Raw genomic sequence first — 23638 nt, forward strand, 5'->3', positions numbered from 1 at the left:
ATCTCCTTTTTCCAGGCCATGAGTTAAATTTGTAATAGCCAAGGAAATTCTTTGTGTTTGTATTACTCTTTATGTTCCTATTTTCAGGGTTTGTCAGAGAGGTTGATGTCAACAAGAAGGATAAAGAAGAAATTCAAGAATGTATCTGTTAATCAAACAAAAATCCTCTGAAGGGACCATGATTCTTTTATTACATGTAACACAAAGATATGCCACCAAGTCTCCTTTTTAAGATGCTGTATATGTACATATTAAATATGCTAGCCTTTTACATTCACCACTATATCTTCGTAAAAATAAAAGCATGTGTTTCTAAAGCATGAAATTTAGATCTTTCTTAACTCTCTTCATTAATGCAACTGTGGAAGAAATTATTACTAGAACCAGAGCTAGACCAGAGGTCAGGGAGGCTTTGAGATTAAGCTGATTCCATCTTATATAAGGTGAGATCTATTAACAGGTAATTCTTCCATGTTGTAGCATTTCCTTTTGTGGCTGAATAACATTCCATTATATGGATATGCCACATTTTGCTGATCTGTTCATGCAGTAGTGGATATTGGCTTGATTCTGCTTTTTTGTTACTATGAATAATGCCATCATAAACATTCGTGTGCAGGTTTTTGTTTAAACCCATGTTTCAGTTCTTCTCGGTATATACCCAGGAAAGGAATTGTTAGGTCATGCAGATGCTCTCTGTTTAGCTCTTTAAGGAACTGTCATCTTTTCTCCTAAGTTGCTATACCAGTTATATTCCCAGCGGCAATGTGTAAGGGTTCCAGTTTTTCACATCTTCACAAACAATTGTTATTTGCTTGTTTTTTTATATAGCCATTCTAGGCTGCAGTCCATGGGGTCACGAAGAGTTGGACACGACTGAGCGACTTCACTTTCACTTTTCACTTTTATGCATTGGAGAAGGAAATGGCAACCCACTCCAGTGTTCTTGCCTGGAGAATCCCAGGGATGACGGAGCCTGGTGGGCTGCTGTTTATGGGGTCGCACAGAGCTAGACACGACTGAAGCGACTTAGCAGCAGCAGCAGCAGTGATTGTGAAGTAATATCTCAGTGTGTTGTTGAATTGTATTTCCTTAATGACTAATGATGTTCATTTTTTATAAGCTTATTGGCCATTTGTATGTCTTCTTAGAGAAATGTCTATTCAGATCCTCTGCCTGTTTGTTATTGGAATATTTGCCTTTTTATTGTTGAGCTTGAAGAATTTCTTATATATTCTGGATGCTAAACCCTTATCAGATTTGATTTATAAATATTTTCTCTTATTCTGTAAGTTGTCTTTTCACATTCATGGTGGTATTGTTTTATAGCACAAAAGTGTTTTGTTTTGATGAAGTCCAATTTATCTGTTTTTGTTTTTTGGCGGCTTATGGGCTGCCGTCTCTGGGGTCGCACAGAGTCAGACACTACTGAAGCGACTTAGCAGCAGCAGCAGCAGCTTTGGTGTCATAGCTTAGAAACCATTGCTCATCTTAAGTCACAAAGATTTTTTTCTCTGTTTTCTTAAGAGTTTTATAGTTTTAGCTTTTATTTAGGTCTTTGATTATTTTGAGTTCATTTTTGCATATAGTGAAATTTAAGTTTCCCTCATTCTTTTGCATGTGGATATACACTGTCTCAGCTGCTGCTGCTGCTGCTGCTGCTAAGTCGCTTCAGTCATGTCCGACTCTGTGTTGCTGCTGCTAAGTCGCTTCAGTCATGTCCGACTCTGTGTGACCCCATAGACGGCACATCAGGCTCCCCCGTCCCTGGGATTCTCTAGGCAAGAACACTGGAGTGGGTTGCCATGTCCTTCTCCAATGCATGAAAGCGAAAAGTGAAAGTGAAGTCACTGAGTCGTGTCCGACTCTTCATGACCCCGTGGACTACAGCCTACCAGGCTCCTCTGTCCATGGGATTTTCCAGGCAAGAAGACTGGAGTGGGGTGCCATTGCCTTTTCCGACTATCTCAGCACCATTTGTTAAAAAGACTATTCCTCCCCCATTTAAGTAAATACTGTCATTTTTATTTTTTAATAAGATTTACTTATTAGTTTTGTTTTGGCTGCACTGCATGGCATGGCAGGGATCTTTAGTTTCCTGACCAGGGATCAAACCCAGGCCCCCTACTGTGGAAGCTTAGAGTCTTAACCACTGGATCACCAGGGAAGTCCCCAAGTACTCTTGTTGATATATGGTTTTATTAGATGTATGGATTTATTTCTGAACTCTCAATTCTGTTGCATTGGCCTATATATCTATCCTTATGGCAAGCCACACAGTCCTGATTATTGCAGCTTTGTAGTAAGTTTTAAAATCAGGAAATGTGTCTTCCAACTTTATTATTCTTTTCAAGATTGTTTTGATTATTCTGGGTCCCTTGAATTTCCATATCACTATCAGCTTGCCAGTTTCTACAAAAAGGATAGCTGTAATTTTGATAGAATATGTTGACTCTGTAAATCAATTTGCAGAGAACTGCTATCAGCATTATTAAGTTTTCTTTTTAAAAATTTTATTTATTTAACTGGAAGATAATTACTTTATTGTGGTGGTTTTTGCCATACATCAATGTGAATCAGCCATGGCTGCACATGTGTCCTCCCTGTCCTGAACCACCCCCCTCTCCACCCCATCCCTCTGGGTTGTCCCAGAGCACTGGCTTTGAGTGCCCTGCTTCATGCATCAAACTTGCACTGGTCATTTGTTTCACATATGGTAATATACATGTTTCAATGCTATTCTCTCAAATCATCCCACCCTTACCTTCTCCCATAGAGTCCAAAAGTCTGTTCTTTATATCTGTGTCTCTTTTGCTGTCTTGCTTATAGGATCATTGTCACCATAAATTCCATATCAGTTCAGTCAGTTCAGTTCAGTCGCTCAGTTGTGTCCAACTCTTTGCGACCCCATGAATTGCAGCATGCCAGGCCTCCCTGTCCATCACCATCTCCCAGAGTTCACTCAAACTCACATCCATGGAGTCGGTGATGCCATCCAGCCATCTCATCCTCTGTCATCCCCTTTTCCTCCTGCCCCCAATCCCTCCCATATATAAGTATTAATATTGATGTTTCTTTCTGGCTTACTTCACTCTGTATAATCGGCTCCAGTTTCATCCACCTCATTAGAACTGACTCAAATGTGTTCTTCTTTATAGTGTTTTTATCATGATAGAGTGTTGGGTTTTGCCAAACACTTTTTCTGTCACCCATTGAAATGATCATGTGGTTTGGCAGGGAGGAGTTTCTATTAATATGATGTATCATACTGATTTTCAAATGTAGAACCAACCTTGCATTCCTAGAATAAGTCTTGCTTTGTCATGGTCTGTAATCCTTTCTACTTGTTCCCAGGTCCTATCTGCCACTGTTTCATTGAAGATTTTTTGCATCTACATTCATACAGAATGTTGGCCTATAGTTTTCTTGTGATCTCTTTGTCTGGTTTTTGTATCTAAGTAAAACTGCTCTCATAGAAATGAGTTGGTAAGTATTCCTTCCTCTTCTTTTTTATTTTATTTTTTTTTTGAAGAATTTGTAAAGGATTGGTTTTAACATTCATTCAGTATTTGATTGAACTCACCAGAAAAGCCATCTGGTCCTAAGCATCTCTTTGTGGGAAGTTTTTTGATTACTAATTAAACCTCTTTACATGGTATAGATTTTCTATTTCTCCTTAAGTCATTTTCAGTAGTTTACATCTTTCTAGGAATTTGTCCATTTCATCTAAGTTATCTAAGATATGCAATTTTTCATAATATTTCTTATCCTTTTTATTTCATAAGGTCAGTAGTTCTTCCCTTTTCATTTCTGATTTAGTAATTTGAGTCATCTTCTCTTTATTTCTTATCCATTCTAGCCAGGATTTGTCAATTTTGGTGATCTGGTCAAAGAACCAACTTTTGGTTTTGTTGATTTTTTTTCTGTTGTTTTTCTGTTCTCTATTTCATTTATTTCTGCTCTAATTTTTTATTATTTTCTTCCTTCTGCTTGCTTTGAGTTTAGTCTGCTCTTTTATTTCTAGTTTCTTCAGGTGGAAAATTAGGTTATTAATTTGAAATCTTCTCTTTTTTTTTCTAACATAGGTGTTTACAACTATAAATTTCCCTCTAAGCACTGTCTTTGTTGAATCAACTAACTTTTGGTATGTTGCATAATTATATTCATTCATTTCAAAGTATTCATTGATTTCTAATTTCTGTTGTGATTTCTTCTTTTTCCTATTTGTTATTTAGGAGTGAGTTGTTTGATTTCCACATATTTGTGACTTTCCAAATTTTGCTTCTGTTATTGACTTCTAGTTTCAAACCATTATGGTCAGAAAAAATACTTTATATAATTTCAGGCCTTCTAAATTTATTTAGACTTGATTATGGTCAAGCATATGGTCTATCCTAGAGACTGTTGCATGTATATTTGAGAAGAATGTGTATTCTGCTTTGTTGGATGGTGTGTTCTGTAGATATCTGAGAGGTCCAATTGGTTTATAGTGTTATTCCTGTCACTCTTTTGTTGTTGATCTTCCACCTCTTTGCTGTATTGTTTTTGAAAGTAAAATATTGAAGTCTACAACCATTACAATTTATTTATCCCTTCAGTTCTGTCAGTTTTTGCCTCATGTATTTTGAAACTCTGTTCTTAGGTAAACATATATTTATAATTGTTATATCTTCTTAGTGGATTTATTCTTTTATCATTATAAAATCTCCTTTGTCACTAGTAACAATTTTTGTCCTAAAGCCTATTTTGTCTGATATTAGTATAGCTACTCTGCCACCGCTGCTGCTGCTAAGTCGCTTCAGTCGTGTCCGACTCTGTGCGACCCCAGAGACAGCAGCCCACCAGGCTCCCCCGTCCCTGGGATTCTCCAGGCAAGAACACTGGAGTGGGTTGCCATTTCCTTCTCCACTGCATGAAAGTGAAAAGTGAAAGTGAAGTCACTCAGTTGTGTCTTACTCCTAGCGACCCCATGGACTTGCAGCCCACCAGGCTCCTCCGTCCATGGGATTTTCCAGGCAAGAGTACTGGAGTGGGCTGCCATTGCCTTCTCCCATAGCTACTCTAGTGCTCTGTAACTAGTTTGCATGATATGTTTTTCCATTCTTTTACTTTCAGCAGACTTGTGGTTTTCAGTCTAACGTTTGTCTTCTAGAAGCAGCATATATTAGAATCATATATTTTTTAAATCAATTTTGCCAATATCTGCCTTTTAATTAGGATGTTTAATCTATTTACATTCAGTATAGTTACTGATAAGGTAAGATTTATGTCTTCCAGCTTGTTATTTGTTTTCTACTTCTTTTATGTCTTTTTTCTCCTTTATTTCACCACTGTCTTTTGTCATATTAGATAATTTAATTCCCTTGTCATTTCTTTTACTGTATAATTTTGCACTGTTTTCTTACTGTAGAGATTATAGTTAGCATTTTAATTTAAAATAATCTAGTTCAGATTAATATAACAATTTCAATAATATATTTAGACAAAAACTTTGATTCTATGTAGCTCCATTCCTTTTTTCTCCCTCTTCATATTGTTACTGTCATAAAAGTTACATCTTAATAAATGGTGTGCCCATCAGCACAGGTATATAATTATTGCTTTATAAAGTTGTCTCTTAAATAGGGGCAAGGGGAAGCCATTTTTCTTGAGTAAACACTCCTTGGATTGATGCAAGCCATTGGTTAATTTCCAGAGTTCTAAAAAATTTGACCATATTTTTGCCAGTTTTCTTGTTTCTTTTATGAAGGTGAGAATTTTCAGAGTTCTTTAACCATTTTCTTTTAAAATTACTCTCAATGTACTTTTAACTTGTATTTTCCTTAGATGAATTGAAACATCTTTATTATGTCTATATTTTTTTGTGTGTGAGCTGTAGGTATATATCCTGTGACCATATTCTATTAAGTATTTGTTTTCTAATTGATATGTAGGAGTTAGGGAAATGAGCCCTCTGCCTTTATATGGGTTGCAAAATTTGTCCTTATTTTGTCTTTTGATTTTCATTTGTGGTGTTTTGTCATAGAGGGAAAAGTATCAGTCTTAATTTATCTTAATGTGTCAGTTGTAATGTATCTATGAATTCTTTTATGGCTTCTGAGTTTTGTATGATACTTTAAAGAGCTTTTCTCTCTAAGACTGTTCTAATTATTCCCCAATGACCTTTCAAATACTTTGTAAAATAAATTTTATCAAAATATAATTTATATGCCATAAGTTACGCCTATTGGATAGGTTTTGACAAATGTATATACCATGTAACTACCACAACCATGATGAAGAACATTTAATTACACCCCAAAGTTCTTTCAGGCCCCTTTACAGTCATTCCCACTCCTCCACCACTAGCACAAACTATTCTTACTTTTTTGTTATTGTCTTTTTATCTGTGAATATTTCCCCCTTGTTGTTTATTTCATCCATCTTCTTGAGTAAGTTAGCTAACACTTTATTTCAGTTGACTTCAAAGAATAAACTCTTTTATTTATGTACTAGTTATGTCATTTTTCTCCTTTAAAATTAACTAGCTGTTTGAGTAAGATGCTTAATTCTTGTTAAGGGTGTGTATTTTCCTCTGAGAGCTTCTTTACCTGAGTTCCAAAGGTTCTAGTGTGAAGCAGTCATCTCACCATGTCATTTGCATTTACTTTGTTTTTATAAAATAAATGAAATTAATTTTAGCATTTTCCTTTTAGAAGTTACTTTTATAACTGTGACTCTGTGACTATAATTCATAGACTTTCTATCATAGGCACTGATGGAATTAGTACATTTCCCTTTCTTCCTTCAGTCTTCTCTACCAGTCAACTGATTATCTTAGTATTTTCCTTTGCATTGTTAAATATACTTCTACTTCTGTCAGGTTCTAAACAGTTACATTCAGACCAATTATAGTCATTTCTCCCAGAGGGGGGCTTTTTAGACTTTATTCTCCCCTTCCCCCATCTCTCCTTCCCACCAGGAAAGTCCCCAGTCATCTTAGCCAGGGTAAATGAGGGCTTAGTTGATTGGTGGGGAGCTGCTGCCTCCACAAGGGACAGAGTAAATTTAGGTTCTGTCACAGGCTGAGACTCTATCAAAGGAAGCCCAGAACATCCTGCCAGAGCTCCCTGAAAATAGCATTACTAGGCTTAAACAGCCCCTGCCTGTCTCTTCGCCTCATGTACCTCGACTAAGCTTAGGGCCCTTCCAGATGGTTCAGACAGTGAAAACCTCTTTTTGCCTAGTTCTTCATGATTGTAAAAGACTGGATTCCTGAGCACCTCCTCTTCTCCATCTAAGTCTCTCATCTCAATATGGACAAATATTTTCAAACAGTTTGAGGAGAAGTCATGGCAGAAACCTTAAAGGCCTTCCTATACCCAGCCTGGACTAGCTTTCATTTATACTTAACTGTGGCCACACATTTACCATTTATTCCTTATTCCTCCACCTGCATGCCTTTTCTTCACTGGGCTCTTCCTAGGCTCATAGTTAGGGGAACAGAGCTACCAGAAGACCACACAATTGAGAAAGAGCCAACTCTGATAAAACTGATGTCTGTGAAGATCTTTTATCTCCTGGTGCTTGAAAATCCTTTGCTCTACCAAGGAATAGGCTTGGTATCTATTTGTTTCTGGCCTTCCTCCTGTTTCTTTTTAACCCCATCTCTCCTACCCTTTCTGTCCTGAGCCCTCTTTGTGCTGTGCTAAGTCGCTTCAGTCTTGTCCGACTCTGGGCGACCCCACCAGCCTCCTCTGTCCATGGAGTTCTCCAGGCAAGAATACTAGAGTGGGTTGCCATTTCCTGCTCCTGGGGATCTTCCTGACCCAGGGGTCGAACCCATGTCTCTTATATCTCCTGCACTGGAGGGCGGGCTCTTTAGCACTAGCAGCACCTGGCGCTGAGGAATTATCCTCCTTCTCCCATTATGTGTCGCATCGTAAGAGGTCACGTTTGTTTTCAAGGTCAAAAGCAGAAAAAAGGAGATTTCCGTCTCAAGCAAATGAATCTATACTTTCAAGTGTCATGATAAAGGCAGGAAATGCTTTTGAAGAAATCCCCCTTCATGCCCCTTAAATCAGACTGCATTGCAGGAGTCTGATCAGGGAGGGAAATCACTTCCCCTCTGGCAGGAGAACATTACAGCACAAACTCTAGACCACTCTTTTCAGTTGACGAGCAGTCAAACCAGGGCCCTTCCATTCCCTCCCAAGCATCAAGAGCTCATATATTATCATTTAGAGTTTATTTAGTTCTTTGGTGTAATGGCAGAGGAACTAACATGGCTAGTTTCCCAGGACACCTCAGTCATTCCAAGTATCACTTACCAGATCAGGAAAGTCAAGACTTTAGATCCTAAAGATCTGATAGCCTAAGGATCTAGAGCATGGGTTGCATGGATGGCTACAGAAAACCCTGGGGCTAATCTGCGGTGGTGTACAGGATGGTGAACAGCTCAGCTGGGTGGAGCCTGGCTATTAGGCGGCTCCTGGGCTGGCTCGCAGGCAGCTCCTCCACTCTTGCCCTTTCCAGGGAAGATGACTGTAGCGTATGTCACAGGCTTGGAGCTGATCTCAACCTTAGGAGGCAGAGGGGCCACAGAGGGTGGTTCTAGGGGTAGGAGTTTCCCTGACAGGGAGTCAGCAGGAAGGTTGGTGTAAGTGGTATCATCAAAGGAAGGTGGTGAGTCAAGCTTGACATATGGTACATCTGATGGCAAATCAACAGCCAGTCCAGAGTCACTGATGTGGTGGACCACTGAGGAGGGAGCCTATAACAAAAGCAGGCCTGTCAGGCAAAGAGAAAATGCCTCCCTCTACCCCAGTTCCTTGAGGTGGGAAGTCCAGGATCACACTGGATCTGTCTCCGGAATCCTGAGTATGTCTGTGGGCAAGACGGCTTCACTGGGAAGATTTTCAGGCCCCAAGTATCTCCCTAAATCTGGGCAGGTGGATGGCAAAGTGGGAAGGTAGAAGACTATAGTTGGCAAGTTTACTGCATTTAAGAAGTGGATTTGGACCTCATGTGGGTTCCAGTCTTTTCTCCACCCGATCATCCCAGGACTTGTCAGTGAGTATGGCAGAGAGAGGGTCTAGGGAATTTGGCTGGGGGCCTGCAGAGGTTTCTTACCGTGTTTGAGATTCCACTGCTCTGAAACTGTCCACCGACAGCAAACCTGTTTCCTGGTGGAACAGAAGCACAGACTGCTCCTTGTGCTGACTCAGTGCCTCCCACACATGCACTCTCTTCAGAAACCTTGGCAACCTCTGTTCCAGCCCATACTCAAACATCCCCACTCCCAACAGCAAAGTCTTCCCCCTCCATCTCCCCAGCCCCCACCTCCGGCCAGCCCTAACTCCCCCACTTACTACTTCCACAGCTCCCTTCATCCTGTCTCAACACTCAAGCCATCTCCTGAAATCCCCCATCTCTTCCAGCCACCTGTCCCCAGTGCCACTGTCTCACCCTACAATTCCTGTCTCTCCCCAGGCCACCTCCCACGGAATCTCTGTGCTCTTCTCCACCTTTCAGCCATGGGAATTGTAGGGCCTGGGGGCGCTTGCCGAGGCCCATCTGTAGGGGGAGCAGACCTGGATTCCCAGCCTCAAATGCAGGAGTGGCTGATACAGGGCTGGAAGAGCCCTGCTGGGATACGCAGGTGGAGATCTACCCACCTTTCCTTTTGACCATCACAGCAAGCAGCACCACCGCCACCATCACCAGCAGGCCCAGCAGGAACACAGCACCCCAAATCCAGGGTCTGCTGAGACACATGAAGAAGGAAGTGAGCTTAGCCCTGAACCTGGTGGGGAGCTGCTTGGCAGGAATCCTGGAGAAGTGGCGCAGAGGCACCATTCTTGGTGTGCCATGGTCAGGAGAAAGAGCTTTTTTTTTTTAATGGAATGAGGCAGGCAGACTCAAGCAGGGAAGAAGAGAGACACATTATCAGGGTATCCTGACTGGAGATCTACTGGAATAAAGGGCTCAGTGCTGAACTGGGATAGAGAGGTATGCCTGTCTGTCTGCCTACCTGCCTACCTGTTGAGCAGCTTCCCCAGGAGTGGAGAGAGTTGTAAGTTTTCCTTTCAATTTAGGCTGGGGCTCTAAACAAGCTGTATCTTCACCATCACCCTTTCCCAGCCACCCACATACAGTTCTTGTCAGTACCTCTTCTTATCCTGGCTGGTATCCAAAGGGCTGCCGCTGTTTACAGAGTCCAAAGAGGAGCTCTCACCCAGAGTCCCATCCTGATGGATCTCCTCCTCCTCCTCTTTCAGGCCAGGAGCTGAGTGAGAAGGAAGTCCTTATTGAGCAGGGTTGAAGGGCTTGCTGAGATCTGAGGGACTTGGGGAGTAGAACTGAGGAAGGTCTGGAGTAAGAAACACAAAGGGGTGCTTGGGATATTCCTTAAGGGGCCTCTTATTCTGGAAGTCTAAGTCTTTATCTGATTGTGAATATGCTCACGTCCCCTCTGCTGCCAGCTCCCAACCTCCCCCTCTGAATTTCTTCTCCTTTACCCGTTCCCCCTGTGCCTAGTCTCAGTCAGGCTGCTCAGACTATGCAGAAACCCCACTGTGTTATCTGTGCCCACTTCCCTTCCCCACCCCAGAATAGGCCTCTCTACTCTGAGCTCCTTGGGGACCTTGCTCCCAGCTCTCATCACTTGCTCTCTAAAGGGGCTTTGGCCCAGCCTACTAGACCTCTCTGCATACCTGCAACCTTGTGACCAGCCTTGCAGGTTGGCTGGGCCCCATCCCAAGCTCTGGAGCTAAGGAACATAGGGTCGGTCCTGAAGGGACACAGTGCCAGCTGACACTTGCTGAGAGCTTTGGCTTAGACCCTGAGACTCAGTTTTGTGACAAGTTTTTTTGTCATTCCAACAATGTGCTCAGCTTCTGTCTGTGGGGCTCAGGGTTGGTTTCTGTCGGCCTGAGGATCTGCCTTGGGAACGCAGCCGCCCTCCTAGATCCTCTGAGAGGAGGGTCTTGCCTGGTTCTTAGCAATCGCCATTCCCACTCCCCGCCCCACGGTAAACCAGGAACTGAGACATCATTGACCCCAGCCTTGTGGCATATGTCCTGATCTGGTTTTTAAGACCGCTGTATCCTCCCTGGATACTGGGCTCTACCCATTTGCCTGAATATCCATCCTCTACAACTCTTGGGGTCCCCATACCTCAGATGTCCCACTGAGGGTACCCATCTCCCTGCCACCCTTCCCCAGTGCATTGTCTTGTGACCATTTGCCGTTTAGGAAGCTCTAACCTTGAGTTACTAGACCTTAGAGTGTCAAGGAAGCAGGAGAACAAAGGATAAGCAGAGTTAACAGGAGTATGTTTATAATATGAGTAAAAATTATGGACACAAGAGAGATTCTAATGACAGCTTAGTCCCTCCTCATAACAGATGGAGAAAAACACAAGGAAAAATGTCTTGATTTCCTTATTTTGGGCCTTTGGCACAAATTACTTAAGAAAGGAATACTTGAAAATCAAAAAGATGTCAACATCCATAAGAGGAAGGTAGAACAGTCTGCTTCCTCAGGTAGCTGACCATGTTCCCAACAGAACAATTATTTTTTACAATATTGTACTTTTCTGAGGAATATTTAATACTTTGAAATGTTCTTTTAGTAAATATTTAGACATGAGAAAGTTATAGACTGTAAAAATGAATCCTGTGAAGAGTACTTTGTAAACTGAAATAGGGTCGAGAATATTGACTATATATTGATGAGACACTTTTTCTGTTTTTAAAACTGAATAAGTCAAAGGAATTCAGCCATTGAATGTACCCTGCCTGTTACATGAGACACATACTAGACGCTCAGTGAAGACTTATAAAATAAGGTATAAATTCAGTAGTTTTTAAGCCATTAATCTTAAGCCTGGAACGTATACCAAAAAATTAATTCCGGTTGATATGTCTGAATCAAAACTTTGTTTAAAGCATTTCTAAGGGGGAAATAACAGCATATGGTATGTTAAAAATGCTGGATGAGGAGGCCAAGACCCTGAGTAGGGGAAGAAGGATGTGACTTCCTGTGGGGAGACCCACCCATGCAAGAGCGGAAAGGGGACTGCTCTTTGTCTGATTTATCTCAGACTTCTCACCCAGTTTGGCTTCCGTTCCTTGCAGAGCTGTCAAAAGAATATTGGGCATTTGGCCAATATTCCTCACCCACAAGGGCTCCCACCCACCAAGGACCCAAGAGCGGCAGGTTGGGGCAGGAGGGCAGGCCAGGGCTGCTGGCCAGGCTGGGATAACTCACCTGCAGGAAGCACATCCAGAGTGACCCTGTGCACAGTCTGGGGCCCCGAGAGGCCCTCCACCACACAGGCATACTCTCCAGCATCCTCCTCCCGCAGGGCAAGCATCTCCACCTGGAGCAGGCCGCCCCCCAGGTCGGTGAGAAATACGCGGCTGCCAGCTGGGGCCCCGCGATTCACAGCTGATGTCACCAAGGGCTGGCATCCCTCTGGCAGGACCTGGCACCACACCTTTTGTGCCTTGACATCCTGGAGTCGGTAGTGGCACTGCACCAGGATGGAGCTCCCCTTGGGTGCCTGCAGCAGCTCCGGGAGGCTGCCAGTCGAGCCCTGGCCTAGGGAAGGAAAGTTGAGGGAATGTCAGGCAGGGCACCTCCTGGTCCACCCACTGCCCAGGGGGTCAGGGGTCTAGAGGTCCACTTCTGGGCCTACACATGTAATTGTTGCCAGGGCAATGCCAATTATCCCTGGGCATGGAGCAGGGTACATGGGGCCCAGAGTGCAGCTCCTTCTGAACCTTACCTACTAGTCCCAGGAGCAGCAGCAGGAGCAGTTTGGGGCCCATGGCTGGGCGAGGAGATGTCAGCTCTGAGGCTCCTCTGGGCACTGACACAGCATTCCCCTGGGGGCAGGAAATTTGGCCTCAGACACTCACGTGGGGCTCTCAGTGACCATGGGGTTGGGAAGCAGGCACTGGTGGGCCCCGCCATGGGTGGGGAGAAGGAGCTGTTCCAAGCTCTGGTTGGCTCAGTGCTCCAGATAGGAGTGGGCGAGGCAGAATGAGAAGGCCCAAGGAATACAGAAGCCTGGGATCCTGGGCACCCCTAAGGAGTGAAGTCAGGGAGGAGGATTATGGCAACCAGGGAGCACTAGAGAAAGGGGGAAGATGATCTTCAGGGTATTCCAAATATAGAATCTGATGATGCAGAGCTGTGAAGGAGGGAAGTAAAATGTCCTCCCCAGGGCCTGAGTCCATCTTAATTTTAAATTCTGTGTGAGTGCCCTACCCGAGCTCTCCAGAGATCATCCAGGAAGCCCCCCCTCGATGGTGCACCCTGGGCTGACCTGTCTTCGCTCCCTGTGCTGAGTGCTCCCTAGCACATCCGGTGTGGACCACGTTCTCCACTTGCAGGAGCTGCACTACTGCTTTGACAATTAATCGGATATTGAGCCTCCTGTACTCATCTCATTTTCATAGCTTTTCTGTCTAGGTTTCCTTCCTTTTTTTTTTTTTTTGCCCATTGTGTTCTGATTCCTGGAAGATATCCTCATATTTTTTCTTCCATCCCTTCTATCCTTGTCCTTCAAATTTTTATCCCTTAGTGCTTTTAATTTATAGTATTTTTAATTCTCCAAGCATTTTTGATGTATTATTTTTATTTCATGAATGCACTGTCCTCTCTGTCAGAAGACAGTTCTCTGTGAATATGTTCATGTTTCTGCATGATCGGGGCCTTCTCAGGAAAGGTCACTGACCGAGCTTTGTTCCAGGGAGCTTGAAGAGCAAATGTGCCTGGGGAGTTAGAGACAGCATGTCAGCTCCAGAGAGATTTGCTTCCATCCTTCCCCTTCCTCCCTGGAAATGATCAGGTTCTATTCCGAAGTAAAGATGTCTCTCTCTCCCACCAGAGAGGAAGATGGGCCAATGCTCAACCTGCCAGATGCTCTATATCAGCTCCAAGTCTCATAATTTGGGGTTCCTCTCCATGACACAAACCCAATCCCTGCACAGGGTCCATCTGGCCCCCATTTGCATCACCCTGTGCAGAACTGGGGCTGGGGATCCTGCACAGAATGTGAGGGGTGAACCTGCTGACACCAGCGATGCGCCAGTGCTCAGACCGGAGCAGGCCAGGTGGGAATGCCTGGGAGGACACACTGCTCTGACCTAGATGCTCATGCCTGCAAAGGGGCCTGGAAAAACCACCCTCCCTCCTTCTTCTGTCCTCCCTGCCCTCCTCCTCCCCTCTCCCTACCTCCTCCTCCCTCCAGGAGCAAGGGAGCTGAGAATGCGAAGCAGGGACCAGGAGCCGGAGAAAGCTGTGTTTAGCCGAGTCTCGTGGACACGGTGATATGGAGACCAGCTGTCCCTGTTCACCTGGGGTGAGGGTTTTCTGGGGACACAGGACTCTCGGTGCTAACACTGGCAGAGTCTCCAGCCGACTGGACACCTGGGTCTCCCTTGTGAGTGATATGGACGGATGTATGTCTGTTCTGCCAAGGCGTATCAGTCTTTCTTTTATTTCCTTACCAGAAAATTATCTTTGCTCTAATAAGCCAACCTGGGAGATTTGTGTGAGGAGGAGAACTGTCTTCAATATTTATTGAGTGCCTAAAACAGACACAGTCCCCCACTGGGTGCCTGGGACAGAAGTGGCAAGGACCCAGTGACATGTCCTCTCACCAGGCGTTTGAGAAGAGGAAGAAAGCCAGTGCTTATGCAGGACCTACTATGTGCCAGACAGCTGGCCAGGGACTTTCATGTTATTTCTTTCAATCTCATAAAAACCCACCAAAGTAGGGTTGTTGGGGTTTGGTTTGGTGTTGGGATTTTTGTTTGTCTTTATGTGCAAGGAGCCTGAGGCTCAGAGCAGTTAAGGAACTTGCTCAAGGTTTCTTAAGGAGGCAAACTTCACATTGGAAAACGCTTTCAGTTCAGTGTGCACTCGAGAGTGAAAGGCGGGGGATCCCAGGGTGGACGTCTCTGACCTGGCCGAGCAGGAAGGAGCGAAGGCTGAGCTCCCAAGAGCAGGAAAGTTCCAGCAGCACCCCTCCACCAGGCACACCCCCAGAGCCTCCCCTTCTGTCCCTTCACTCCCGGTGCTCAGGCGGGGTGGGCGGGAGGGCGCTGGCGTGGGCTCGCTTTGGGCTCTGCTCTGTCTTGGCTCCTAGACTGTGCCTGGGTCTGCAGGAAGGAGACGACTGCACCAGGACCCAACGGGGAAGTTTCACTAGAGTGCAGCTGAGTCAGGGAGGCCAGGGAAACACAGACTAGACCAGGATCCAAGAGCTGGGGGCAGAGGCCAGCGGAACAGCCTCGACGGGAGTGGGTGGGGCAGGGCTGTGACAAGGGGAGTGACCTATTAACCTGAGGCTGATACACAGGGCTGCACCGAGGGCTCTTTCCCAGTGATTCCAAACCCCAGGGACTCGCATCCAGGTTAGGGAGCAATGCAGCCACATGTGGCCGTGGAGAGGGACTCCTGGCCTTCCGCTCTGAGGCCGGGACAGAGAGCCTGCAGATATGGCCAGCCCACTTCCTCCTCGAGGACAGCCCGCCTTCAGGGTAGCTTCCATCTAGTTTCCCCTCATGCTTGGTCCAGGAGGTGTGTGTGTGTGTTGAAGAGAGAGATGAGGTTCCCCGAGCTGCCTTGGTTGTTCCCAGTGTCTCGAACACTCTTCCTGCCTTGCTTCCCTGAGGTGTTTCTCAAGTGGTGCCTCCTGACTACCCCTTAGAATTGCATCATTCCCCGGGCCTTCTGCCCTCCCCGCACTCCCAACCAGCTGACTGACCGACATTGTATTTGTCTGTCTGCCTTCTTCCCATTAGATCAAGGCTCTCTGTGGGCAGAAATCTTTGCTTGTCTTGTTCACTGTTGTGTCTCCAATGCCTGGACTGGTACCTGGCACAGAAAATATCAGTTTTTATTGAAATAAGTAGGATTGGAACTTCCCTGGTAGTCCTGTGGTTAGGACTCCACACTTCCACTGCTGGGGCCCAGGTTCAATCCCTGGTCAGGGAACTAAGATGCTGCAAGCTATGCAGCGTGGCTAAAAAAAATGAGGGGGGGATTATTTTAAATAAATAAGTAGGGTTGAGCTAGAGGGAAGGGCACCTGGAAAGTCAAGTGAAAGTAGGATTTCCAGGCTGCACAGGGGACTCTGGGTAAATCTTTCCCTTTTGAGCCTCAGTTTCCCTTCTATACGATGAGAGGCTTGGGGCTTGGACCAGTAGTCCCTAGCTCTGGTATGCTGTGCCAACAACCCAAGCCCTTGCCATTTCTCTGGAGGGAGCATAACACGATAAAAACAAACCTCTAGGGAGATGAATGGATGAGTCAGCTGGGAACTGGATGGTCTTGGGGGGGGGGGGGGCTTGAGACAGGCAGAGGGAGGGGGGCCTGGAGTGGGGGCCCAGCAATAATCATAGGGAACGAGTGGACGGGAGGCAGGAGGATGAGAGAAGATGCTAGAGAAATTCCACAGAGGGAAGCAGGGCTTGGTAATCAGATCTCTAGGAAGGAGAGAGAAGACTTAAAAAGTTGGGCCAGTTTGGAGCCTGTGGAAATGGCAGAACGTGGTATTCTAAGACCCTGGACCCTAAGGAGCCAGACCTTCTGACTTCTCCTCATCGGTATTCCCTCTCCTAGCCTTGTAGCAAAAGAGAAGACCTTCATGACACCCTAAACCATCAAAGAAACATGACGTCTTGGGTTTATTTGTGAGACTGTTTAATGGCCAATGTCCAGAAGCTGGAGGTATCCTTCCCACCTCCCATGCGCACACGTGCGTGCGTGAGCACACACACACGCGCGCGTGCTTCCACGGCCAAAGGAAGAAGGGTAGAGGCAGAGCGGCCTTTTGCCAAAGCAGAGCCAGGAGACTTGGTGGCCAAGGGGCGGGTGTGCAGCAGGCTGGAGTGATCCGTGCAGACCTCTCCTGAACCTCTCTCCACTGAGGGTCCTCCTCTCTCATGTGTCTCTCAGCTCTGCAACAGACAGGGTACTCACTCAGCGCCTCTCTGCCCCACCTCTCCAGCCCCCGGCCACCACTGTGCTCTCCAAGCTCACCTGTCAGAGTTTGGAGCTGGTAACCTGGGTTGTGGCCACAGTCCGGTCCACTGGCCTGGGGTGGCCGTTGTTTCTGCCCATGCCAGGCTGCAGCCCAGAGGGCGCTGGCTGCTAGAAGCTTGCTGAGAAAGATGCAGGCCAGGAGGAAAAGGATGGAAGTGGGTGGGAAGGGGCTCTCCTCTTCCGAAAGGCTCCTTGGAGAAACAAAGAGGGCATGTGGGAGGCCATGAGGGGACACACACGCTGGAATCTGTCCTCAGAGAAGGAATGGGGAGACCTCAGGAGCTCTGGGGGCTGGGGACACCTCCCCCACCCACCGCCAGCCCTGGATGAGGCTTTATGGGGCTTAGGGAGCCTGTAGTCAGGAGACCTGAGTTCCAGGCATGGATCTGCCTGCTGAGTACTTTCAAACAACCACCTCCCTCGCTGAGCGGTTTTCTGCCTTCATGATGGTGTGATGTGTTGTGGTGTGTTTTTGTGTGTGTGTGCACACACACGTGCACTTCATGGTTATACTAACAGTGTTTAAACACCAGTACATAGTCAAGAACCAGTCAGAACTGATTCTGGTCCTGTCAGGGAAGCAGGGATCTGGGGGTACAAGTTTTGTGCTGAAATATTAATCCTAAAACTTTCATTGTTGCTGAACTGTGAGGATTCTGTCTGAGGGCTACCAGGGGAAGGGGTGGGAGGCCAGTCATTCAAGAATCTTGGAGCATCAGCTATTTATAAACTGTTAGGGAAGTTTTGCAATATTTTAACAACTGGTACAGTCACACCAACACACACTGGCGGGTTGGAGGGGTGTTTAGACAAGATCATATATAGATCCCTTCCTGTTGCAGTTGCCTCGGAATCTGTGCTTCTGGCACCCCCCGCCCCCCAGCTGCCACCCCATGCCTGGGCTCTGCAGGGTGGAGTCTACCTAGGGATCTTAGCAAAGACTTGTTACTATACCTGGAGATGCTGTGCTCCACCTGGGCATTCTCGAAGCTCTCAGACCCCTCAGGGATCCAGAGATCTCCAGGGTCCTGGTAATCACGGGGGTCTGTGGGAGACAGAGCCTGTGAGCTGCTAGTCCCCTTCTTGAAGCCACAGTGGAGAGGACCCCTCTGGGTGGGGTGAAGCTCTCTGGGACCTCACCCTGTGTGGATCAAGTTGTTAACGTCTCTGAGCCTCAGTTTCCTCACCTGTAGAGTGGAGCAGTTAGGAACCCCTTCTTAATAATAGTGTTGCAGGATTCAGCGAGAACAGCCTGTGTAGTGCCCATCCCCTGAAGGAGCTCAGTGACTGCACCCCCACCCTCCCATCACACAGGGTCTTTGGGAAGAGCAAACGAGACGATCAGTGTTTCTGAAAGTCCGGTGTGGACTGTCAAGCTGGCTGTACCAGCTACAGATATTATTGTTGTTATTCTTGTTACTCTTTTCCTGCTGTATCTGTGGGAGTCAGCTGAACCTTAGACTCTGATAGGATCGCCGTGTTTCCTCGCCACCTACTTCCATGGAGATGGGGTTTGGGGTCTAAGGCAGATGGTCTCACCTACCCTCCCCATCTTAGACAAGTTTCCGACCTTCATTTCCATGATAAGGGGCCATGTTAGGGGGAAGAGTTGGACAAAGAGAGAGTCAGAAAAGGGATCTGTAACCTCAGATTTGTTTGGGACACAGGAGACACAGACAGAACGCTTTCCTGGAGGGCACCCCTGTGCAAGCTCAGGGGCGAGAAGGACCCCAGCACTCCCTATCTCACCTAGTTAAACCGGGAATGACGATCCCAAGCAGTTAGCAGCAGGAGACTGGGGCGAGGGCTGTCACTGCCCCCAAGCACTGTAAAACTCTGTTGCTTGTTTCTTACGGGAGCCATATGGGGTCAGCGGCACCCACTCCATCACCACCATTTAAAGATGGGGAAATGGAGGCCCGGAGAGGAGAAGCAGTTGCCCCTGGTCACAGCAGTGTTCCTTTCTGGGCCTGTTTTTCTGTACCAAGTTGGTGCTTAATCTACATTGGTAGGTGCTTTGGGTGGTTGGGTGAGGGAATGAGTGAATGTCCTCCTACTCCTTAAGGACCACCTCAGGGCTCACATCCCAACGGGATGCCAGATGGATAAAGCTGTTTGGAGGGGAGCAGGACCACAGCTAGCTCCTAAGTGTCTGTAAAGGACTGTACCCTTCCTGCAAGCGATGCAGTCCTCCACCAGGGCGCGCAGCCTGGAGCGGGGCACAGGGCTGGATGGCGACCCCCTCGTGCAGTCAGCAATCGGCACAACGAGCCACAGTGGCCCTCAGTTGGGCAGGGGGACAAAATCCACACCGTGGGACCTCCCAGGGCCCCCAAAAGCCCCGAGGGTGGTCGATCCTGTGCTCAGAGCCCCAGCCTCAGGGCGGGGTGCAGTCAGCCGCCCACTCACCAGCCAGCACCTCCACCAGGACCTTCCTGAGGGTGTCAGCCTCGCTGCCGTGGAGGCTCTGGCACTGGTAGAGGCCAGCGTCGTGGGCTTGAAGATTCCGCAGCGTGATGGTGAGTGTGCCCCCCAGGGCGTCGTCTGTGATGGCCGTGCTCCCGTTGCGCCTCTTCAGGAAGGACAGCAGCCACGAGGGGTGGGTGCTGACCACTTGCTGGCACAGGCCTTCTTCACCCAGCTGGCGGCACCAGGCTTTGCGTCTCCCCCAGTGCTTGAAGGAGTTGTAGGGGCAGGAGACCCGCAGGGACCGGCCCATCGTGCCCTGGAACACCGTGGTGTTGTGCGCTCCGGACGGCTCTGGGGAGGAGACGTCCCTTCACTGCACCGTGTGTTTACTGAACACCTACTATGCTCACTGAACAGAAGAGACAGCAGTCCTGCCCGTAAGGAACTCAGGTCCACATAAGCTGGGAAGAGGTGGCAAAGCCCAAGTGTGTGTTTATAGCAAGTGAGGAAACCAGGAACCCTGGGTCCTGGGTCTGGGTCTGGCTTTATCACCACTGGACTTGTTGGACCACTTTAGAGAAGTAATTGACCCTCTCTGAGCCTATTTCCAGAGACACTTGGTCTTGAAGTTCCTGCCGGTCCTAGTCCACACGTGTTCTTCCTGTTACAGGGGATCATGCCCTCGTCTCTCCCCGTCCATGTCAAGAGAGCAAGGCCAGTGGCCTCTCAGGCCTGGGGCTGGTCCCACGGGGGGCTGAACGCTCCCTCCCCATGCCCGCCATGCTTGCTAACTCTGCAGCTGCCCACGCCAGTAGCAGCCCCACATTCTCCTCTTTGTGACCTTTAGCTTCCAGCTTCCCTATTTCTGTGGCTTTGTTCCCCTTTCAGGAGGGATGCATCTCAGAGCTATTTTGGGGGAAACATGAGGCTGCTATTTTAGGGACCCTCCTTGGGGTGGGGGAGCGCCAGTCTGATGCCAGGGCAGGGGCTGAAAGAGAATCACCCAGCACCCTCTGCCTCAGCCTCCCTTCTCTTCAATCACTTTGTCAACCACATGGGTGACAGAAACTTGCCAGGATTAGGGAGCTGGTGGCCTGCCTTTTGGAACCAGAGAGACCTGATAAGCAATATCCCCCATACCACCCTGTCCATCTGCCTCCAGGCAGACCAACATCCCCCTGCCTTCCCTGCCCCACCTCCAGCTAAGAAACTCCATCTTCACTGGAACATTGTCTCCCCCCAACACCATGTGACTTTTCCTCTGGGGGAGCAAGAAGCATCCCCCAATGAGAAAATGCTGTCATGTGCAAAATTCTGGGGTGCTCATCCCTGCAGCTCAATCACAGAACCTTCAGCCCCCAGGGCTGAGGACAGGAGGACCTTCAGAGCCCAGGAGGGGTACCCCAAAGATGCAGATTCCCAGTGCTGGGTTCTTTTCTCCCTCCCACCCTGCTATTCCTCTGGGACTAGTTTTATGCTCAAGTGGTTCAAAATGTTAGGGACTCCTACCAGTGCTCCCCAAACTTCCCCCAACTACTAGCTAGTGCCTGAGATGCCACCATCAGAACTCCTCCTCTTTCTAGGTGTCCAAATCCACCAGCCTCTGATGCCTCCACCAGCGTGAAGAGCTGATACTGGGGAGGGAGGGAAAGCGTGGAGAATACGGGGCACAGTGGGAAGCGGGGGTGCAGGACAGGCGGAGGATTTCAGCCGTCTTTAGAGTGTGGCTCAGCGCTCCCCACCCACCCACTTGCCACAGACTCAAGGAAGGGGAGGGAGAGTCAGCAGCGGAGGGAGGGACTCCTACCTGTGACAGCGAGCAGGATGAGCAGCCCGACAAGCTCCATGTCACCCTTCCCTTGTGGAGGACAGACGCAGGGTGCCTTGTGCAAGATCTCGTCTTTTCACGAGGGTCGGGCTCCCCAGACACTGCCCACAGGAACTGGCTCCTGGAGGTTGAGCAACCGTCAGGACTGGGATCTGGCTTCATGATTCAGGGAGGAGGAGCAGAGCGGGGGAGGTGAAGACGGGAGAGGAGGAGCCACCGCTGCAGCCCAGCAGGGGGTGCTGTGGATCCCAGACCGCTGAGAGGGCGGCTCACGGGCCAGCCCGTACCAGCCTTCTCATTGGTTGAGATTATCCTTTCTCCACTCATTTGCCTTAGTATCTTCATTGAAAGTCATTTGACGTGTAGGTCTCCATCTTGACTGTCCATTCTGTTCCTTTGATCTATGTGTTGGTCTTTTACCAATCACACCCTACCTTGACTACTCATTGGGGCTTTGCTTTTTTTTATTGGAGTACAATTGCTTTACGATGTTGTGTTTCTGCTGTACTAACAAAGTGAGTCAGCTGTATGTATACATACATCCCCTCCCTCTTGAGCCTCCCTCCCACCCCTGCCCCCAATGCCAACCCTCCAGGTCATCACAGAGCTCTGAGCTGGGCTCCCTGGGCTCTACAGCAGCTTCCCACTAGCTGTCTATTTCACACGGTAGTGGATATATGTCCGTGCTATTTTCCCAATTCATTCCACCCTCTCCTTCTCTCTCTTAGTCCACATCTCTACATTTATATCTCTATTCCTGCCCTGCAAATAGGTTCATCAATACCATTTTTCTAGATTCCATACATATGCATTTAATATGCAATATTTGTTTCTCTCTTTCTGACACTTCACTCCATATGACAGGCTCTAGGTCCATCCACATCGCTACAAATGACTCGATTTCATGCCTTTTCATGGCTGAGTAATATTCCATTGTGTATAGATACCACATCTTCTTTATCCATTCATCTGTCAATGGAAGTTTAGGTTGCTTCCATGTCCTGGCTACTGCAAATAGTGCTGCTGTGCACATTGGGGTACTTTTTGAATTATGTGTCTTTTTGAATTATGGTTTTCTCAGAGTATATGCCCTAGTGGGATTGCTGGGTCATATTCATTGTAACTTTATAACAAGTCTTAAAATCAGGTGATGTAATCCAACTACACTGTTCCTTCTCAAAATGGTTTTAACTGCTTTAGTAACTTTGCTTTGGAATGTAGATTTTAGAATCTCCCTGTCAATTTCTACCCCCTCCACTCTCCCCAAAGCCTATCAGGCTTTTGATGGGATTTCATTGACTCTATAGCTTAATTTGGGAGGAAGAAGGAAATGGCAACCCACTCCAGTGTTCTTGCCTGGAGAATCCCAGGGACGGGGGAGCCTGGTGGGCTGCCACCTATGGGGTTGCACAGAGTCGGACACGACTGAAGCGACTTAGCAGCAGCACCAGCAGACATCTTAATGGACTTCCTGGTGGCTCAGCGGTAAAGAATCCATCCAACTGCAATGCGGGAGATGCAGGTTTGATCCCTGGGTTGGGAAGATCCCCTGCAGAAGGAAATGGCTACCCACTCCAGTATTATTGCCCCCCAAATCGCATGGACAGAGGAGCCTGACAGGCTACAATGCATGGGGTTGCAAAAGAGTCAGACATGACTTAGCAACTAAACAACAGACATCTTAACACTACTGAGTCTTTCAATCCTTGGACACATTCTAGCTCACCATTTAGTTACTTCTTCTATGGTTTCTGTCGCCAATGTTTTATGGTTTTTGGCATACAGATCTTTCACATATTTTGTTAAATTTCTCTCTGGTCCATGATTTTGGTGCTATTTTAAAAGTGTTTCTAACTTCCTATATCTTAGGCCAAAACAGAACTCTGAAATCCCGTGAATCTTTACCTTACTTCCAGTCCCATTTATGCTCCATTCTGACCTCTTCTTCCCACATCCTTCCTACCTGAGAAAAGGGTATGATTTTTGTTCCTCTAAGCCTCATAGCAAAGGACAGGCACCAAGAAATCTCTGCCAGTTCATGTATATGAATTCACAGCATGCACATACAAAACTCCTTCTCTAAGCTTGTGCTGATTTGTAGTTCAATCCCCTGATCCTCATATCTGAGCACAGGAACATTCTACATGACCCCACGTCCAAGCACAGAATCTTTCCTTTCCATTTGCTAAATCTGCATTCAAAGATACCCACGACCTCATACTTGGTCACAGATCTCTCCCCCTCTAATACATCATTCACTCTGAATGCCTTCATTCTCTGATTATTGTTGTTATTCAATTACTCAGTCATGTCTGACTCTGTGACCCCATGGACTGCAGCACTCCAGGCTTTTCTGTC

The 23638-nt window shown here is 47.1% G+C and overlaps 3 protein-coding genes and 1 non-coding gene across 9 annotated transcripts in view; 2 read left to right on the top strand and 2 right to left on the bottom strand.

Moving 5' to 3' along the window:
* LOC138425348 (adenylate cyclase type 10-like) overlaps positions 1–325 on the top strand; it is a 38638-nt gene extending 38313 nt beyond the window's left edge. For all 5 annotated transcript variants that reach the window (XM_069563132.1, XM_069563131.1, XM_069563133.1 and 2 more), the window contains one exon: positions 88–325. In XM_069563132.1, the coding sequence (XP_069419233.1) occupies positions 88–152 (65 nt within the window). In that variant the 3' untranslated portion in view covers positions 153–325. The remainder of the gene's footprint in view (positions 1–87) is intronic.
* Positions 326–8210: 7885 nt separating this feature from the next.
* On the bottom strand, positions 8211–12923 carry TREML1 (triggering receptor expressed on myeloid cells like 1). Of its 2 annotated transcripts, none has more exons than XM_069563137.1 (6): positions 12773–12923; positions 12253–12585; positions 10150–10267; positions 9657–9742; positions 9112–9164; positions 8211–8752 (listed from the first exon to the last, which is right to left on the bottom strand). In XM_069563137.1, exons 1-6 carry the CDS (start codon positions 12813–12815, stop codon positions 8438–8440), a joined length of 948 nt encoding a protein of 315 aa, XP_069419238.1. In that variant the 5' UTR covers positions 12816–12923; the 3' UTR covers positions 8211–8437. The 2 variants fall into 2 exon arrangements, with proteins under 2 accessions (XP_069419238.1, XP_069419237.1); XM_069563136.1 differs by having other exon boundaries at positions 9657–9745; positions 12773–12919.
* Positions 12924–15921: 2998 nt separating this feature from the next.
* Positions 15922–15993, top strand: TRNAG-UCC (transfer RNA glycine (anticodon UCC)). The gene has a single exon. It is a non-coding gene; the product is annotated as a tRNA-Gly (tRNA).
* Positions 15994–16654: 661 nt separating this feature from the next.
* Positions 16655–21453, bottom strand: TREM2 (triggering receptor expressed on myeloid cells 2). Its single transcript, XM_069564749.1, has 5 exons — positions 21260–21453; positions 19453–19803; positions 17998–18088; positions 17041–17234; positions 16655–16958 (listed from the first exon to the last, which is right to left on the bottom strand). The coding sequence occupies exons 1-5, from the start codon at positions 21297–21299 to the stop codon at positions 16942–16944; spliced, it is 693 nt and encodes a 230-aa protein (XP_069420850.1). The 5' UTR covers positions 21300–21453; the 3' UTR covers positions 16655–16941.
* Positions 21454–23638: the final 2185 nt, after the last annotated feature.

Source organism: Ovis canadensis, chromosome 20 (assembly GCF_042477335.2).
Source record: "Ovis canadensis isolate MfBH-ARS-UI-01 breed Bighorn chromosome 20, ARS-UI_OviCan_v2, whole genome shotgun sequence".
NCBI classification, from domain to species: domain Eukaryota; kingdom Metazoa; phylum Chordata; class Mammalia; order Artiodactyla; family Bovidae; genus Ovis; species Ovis canadensis.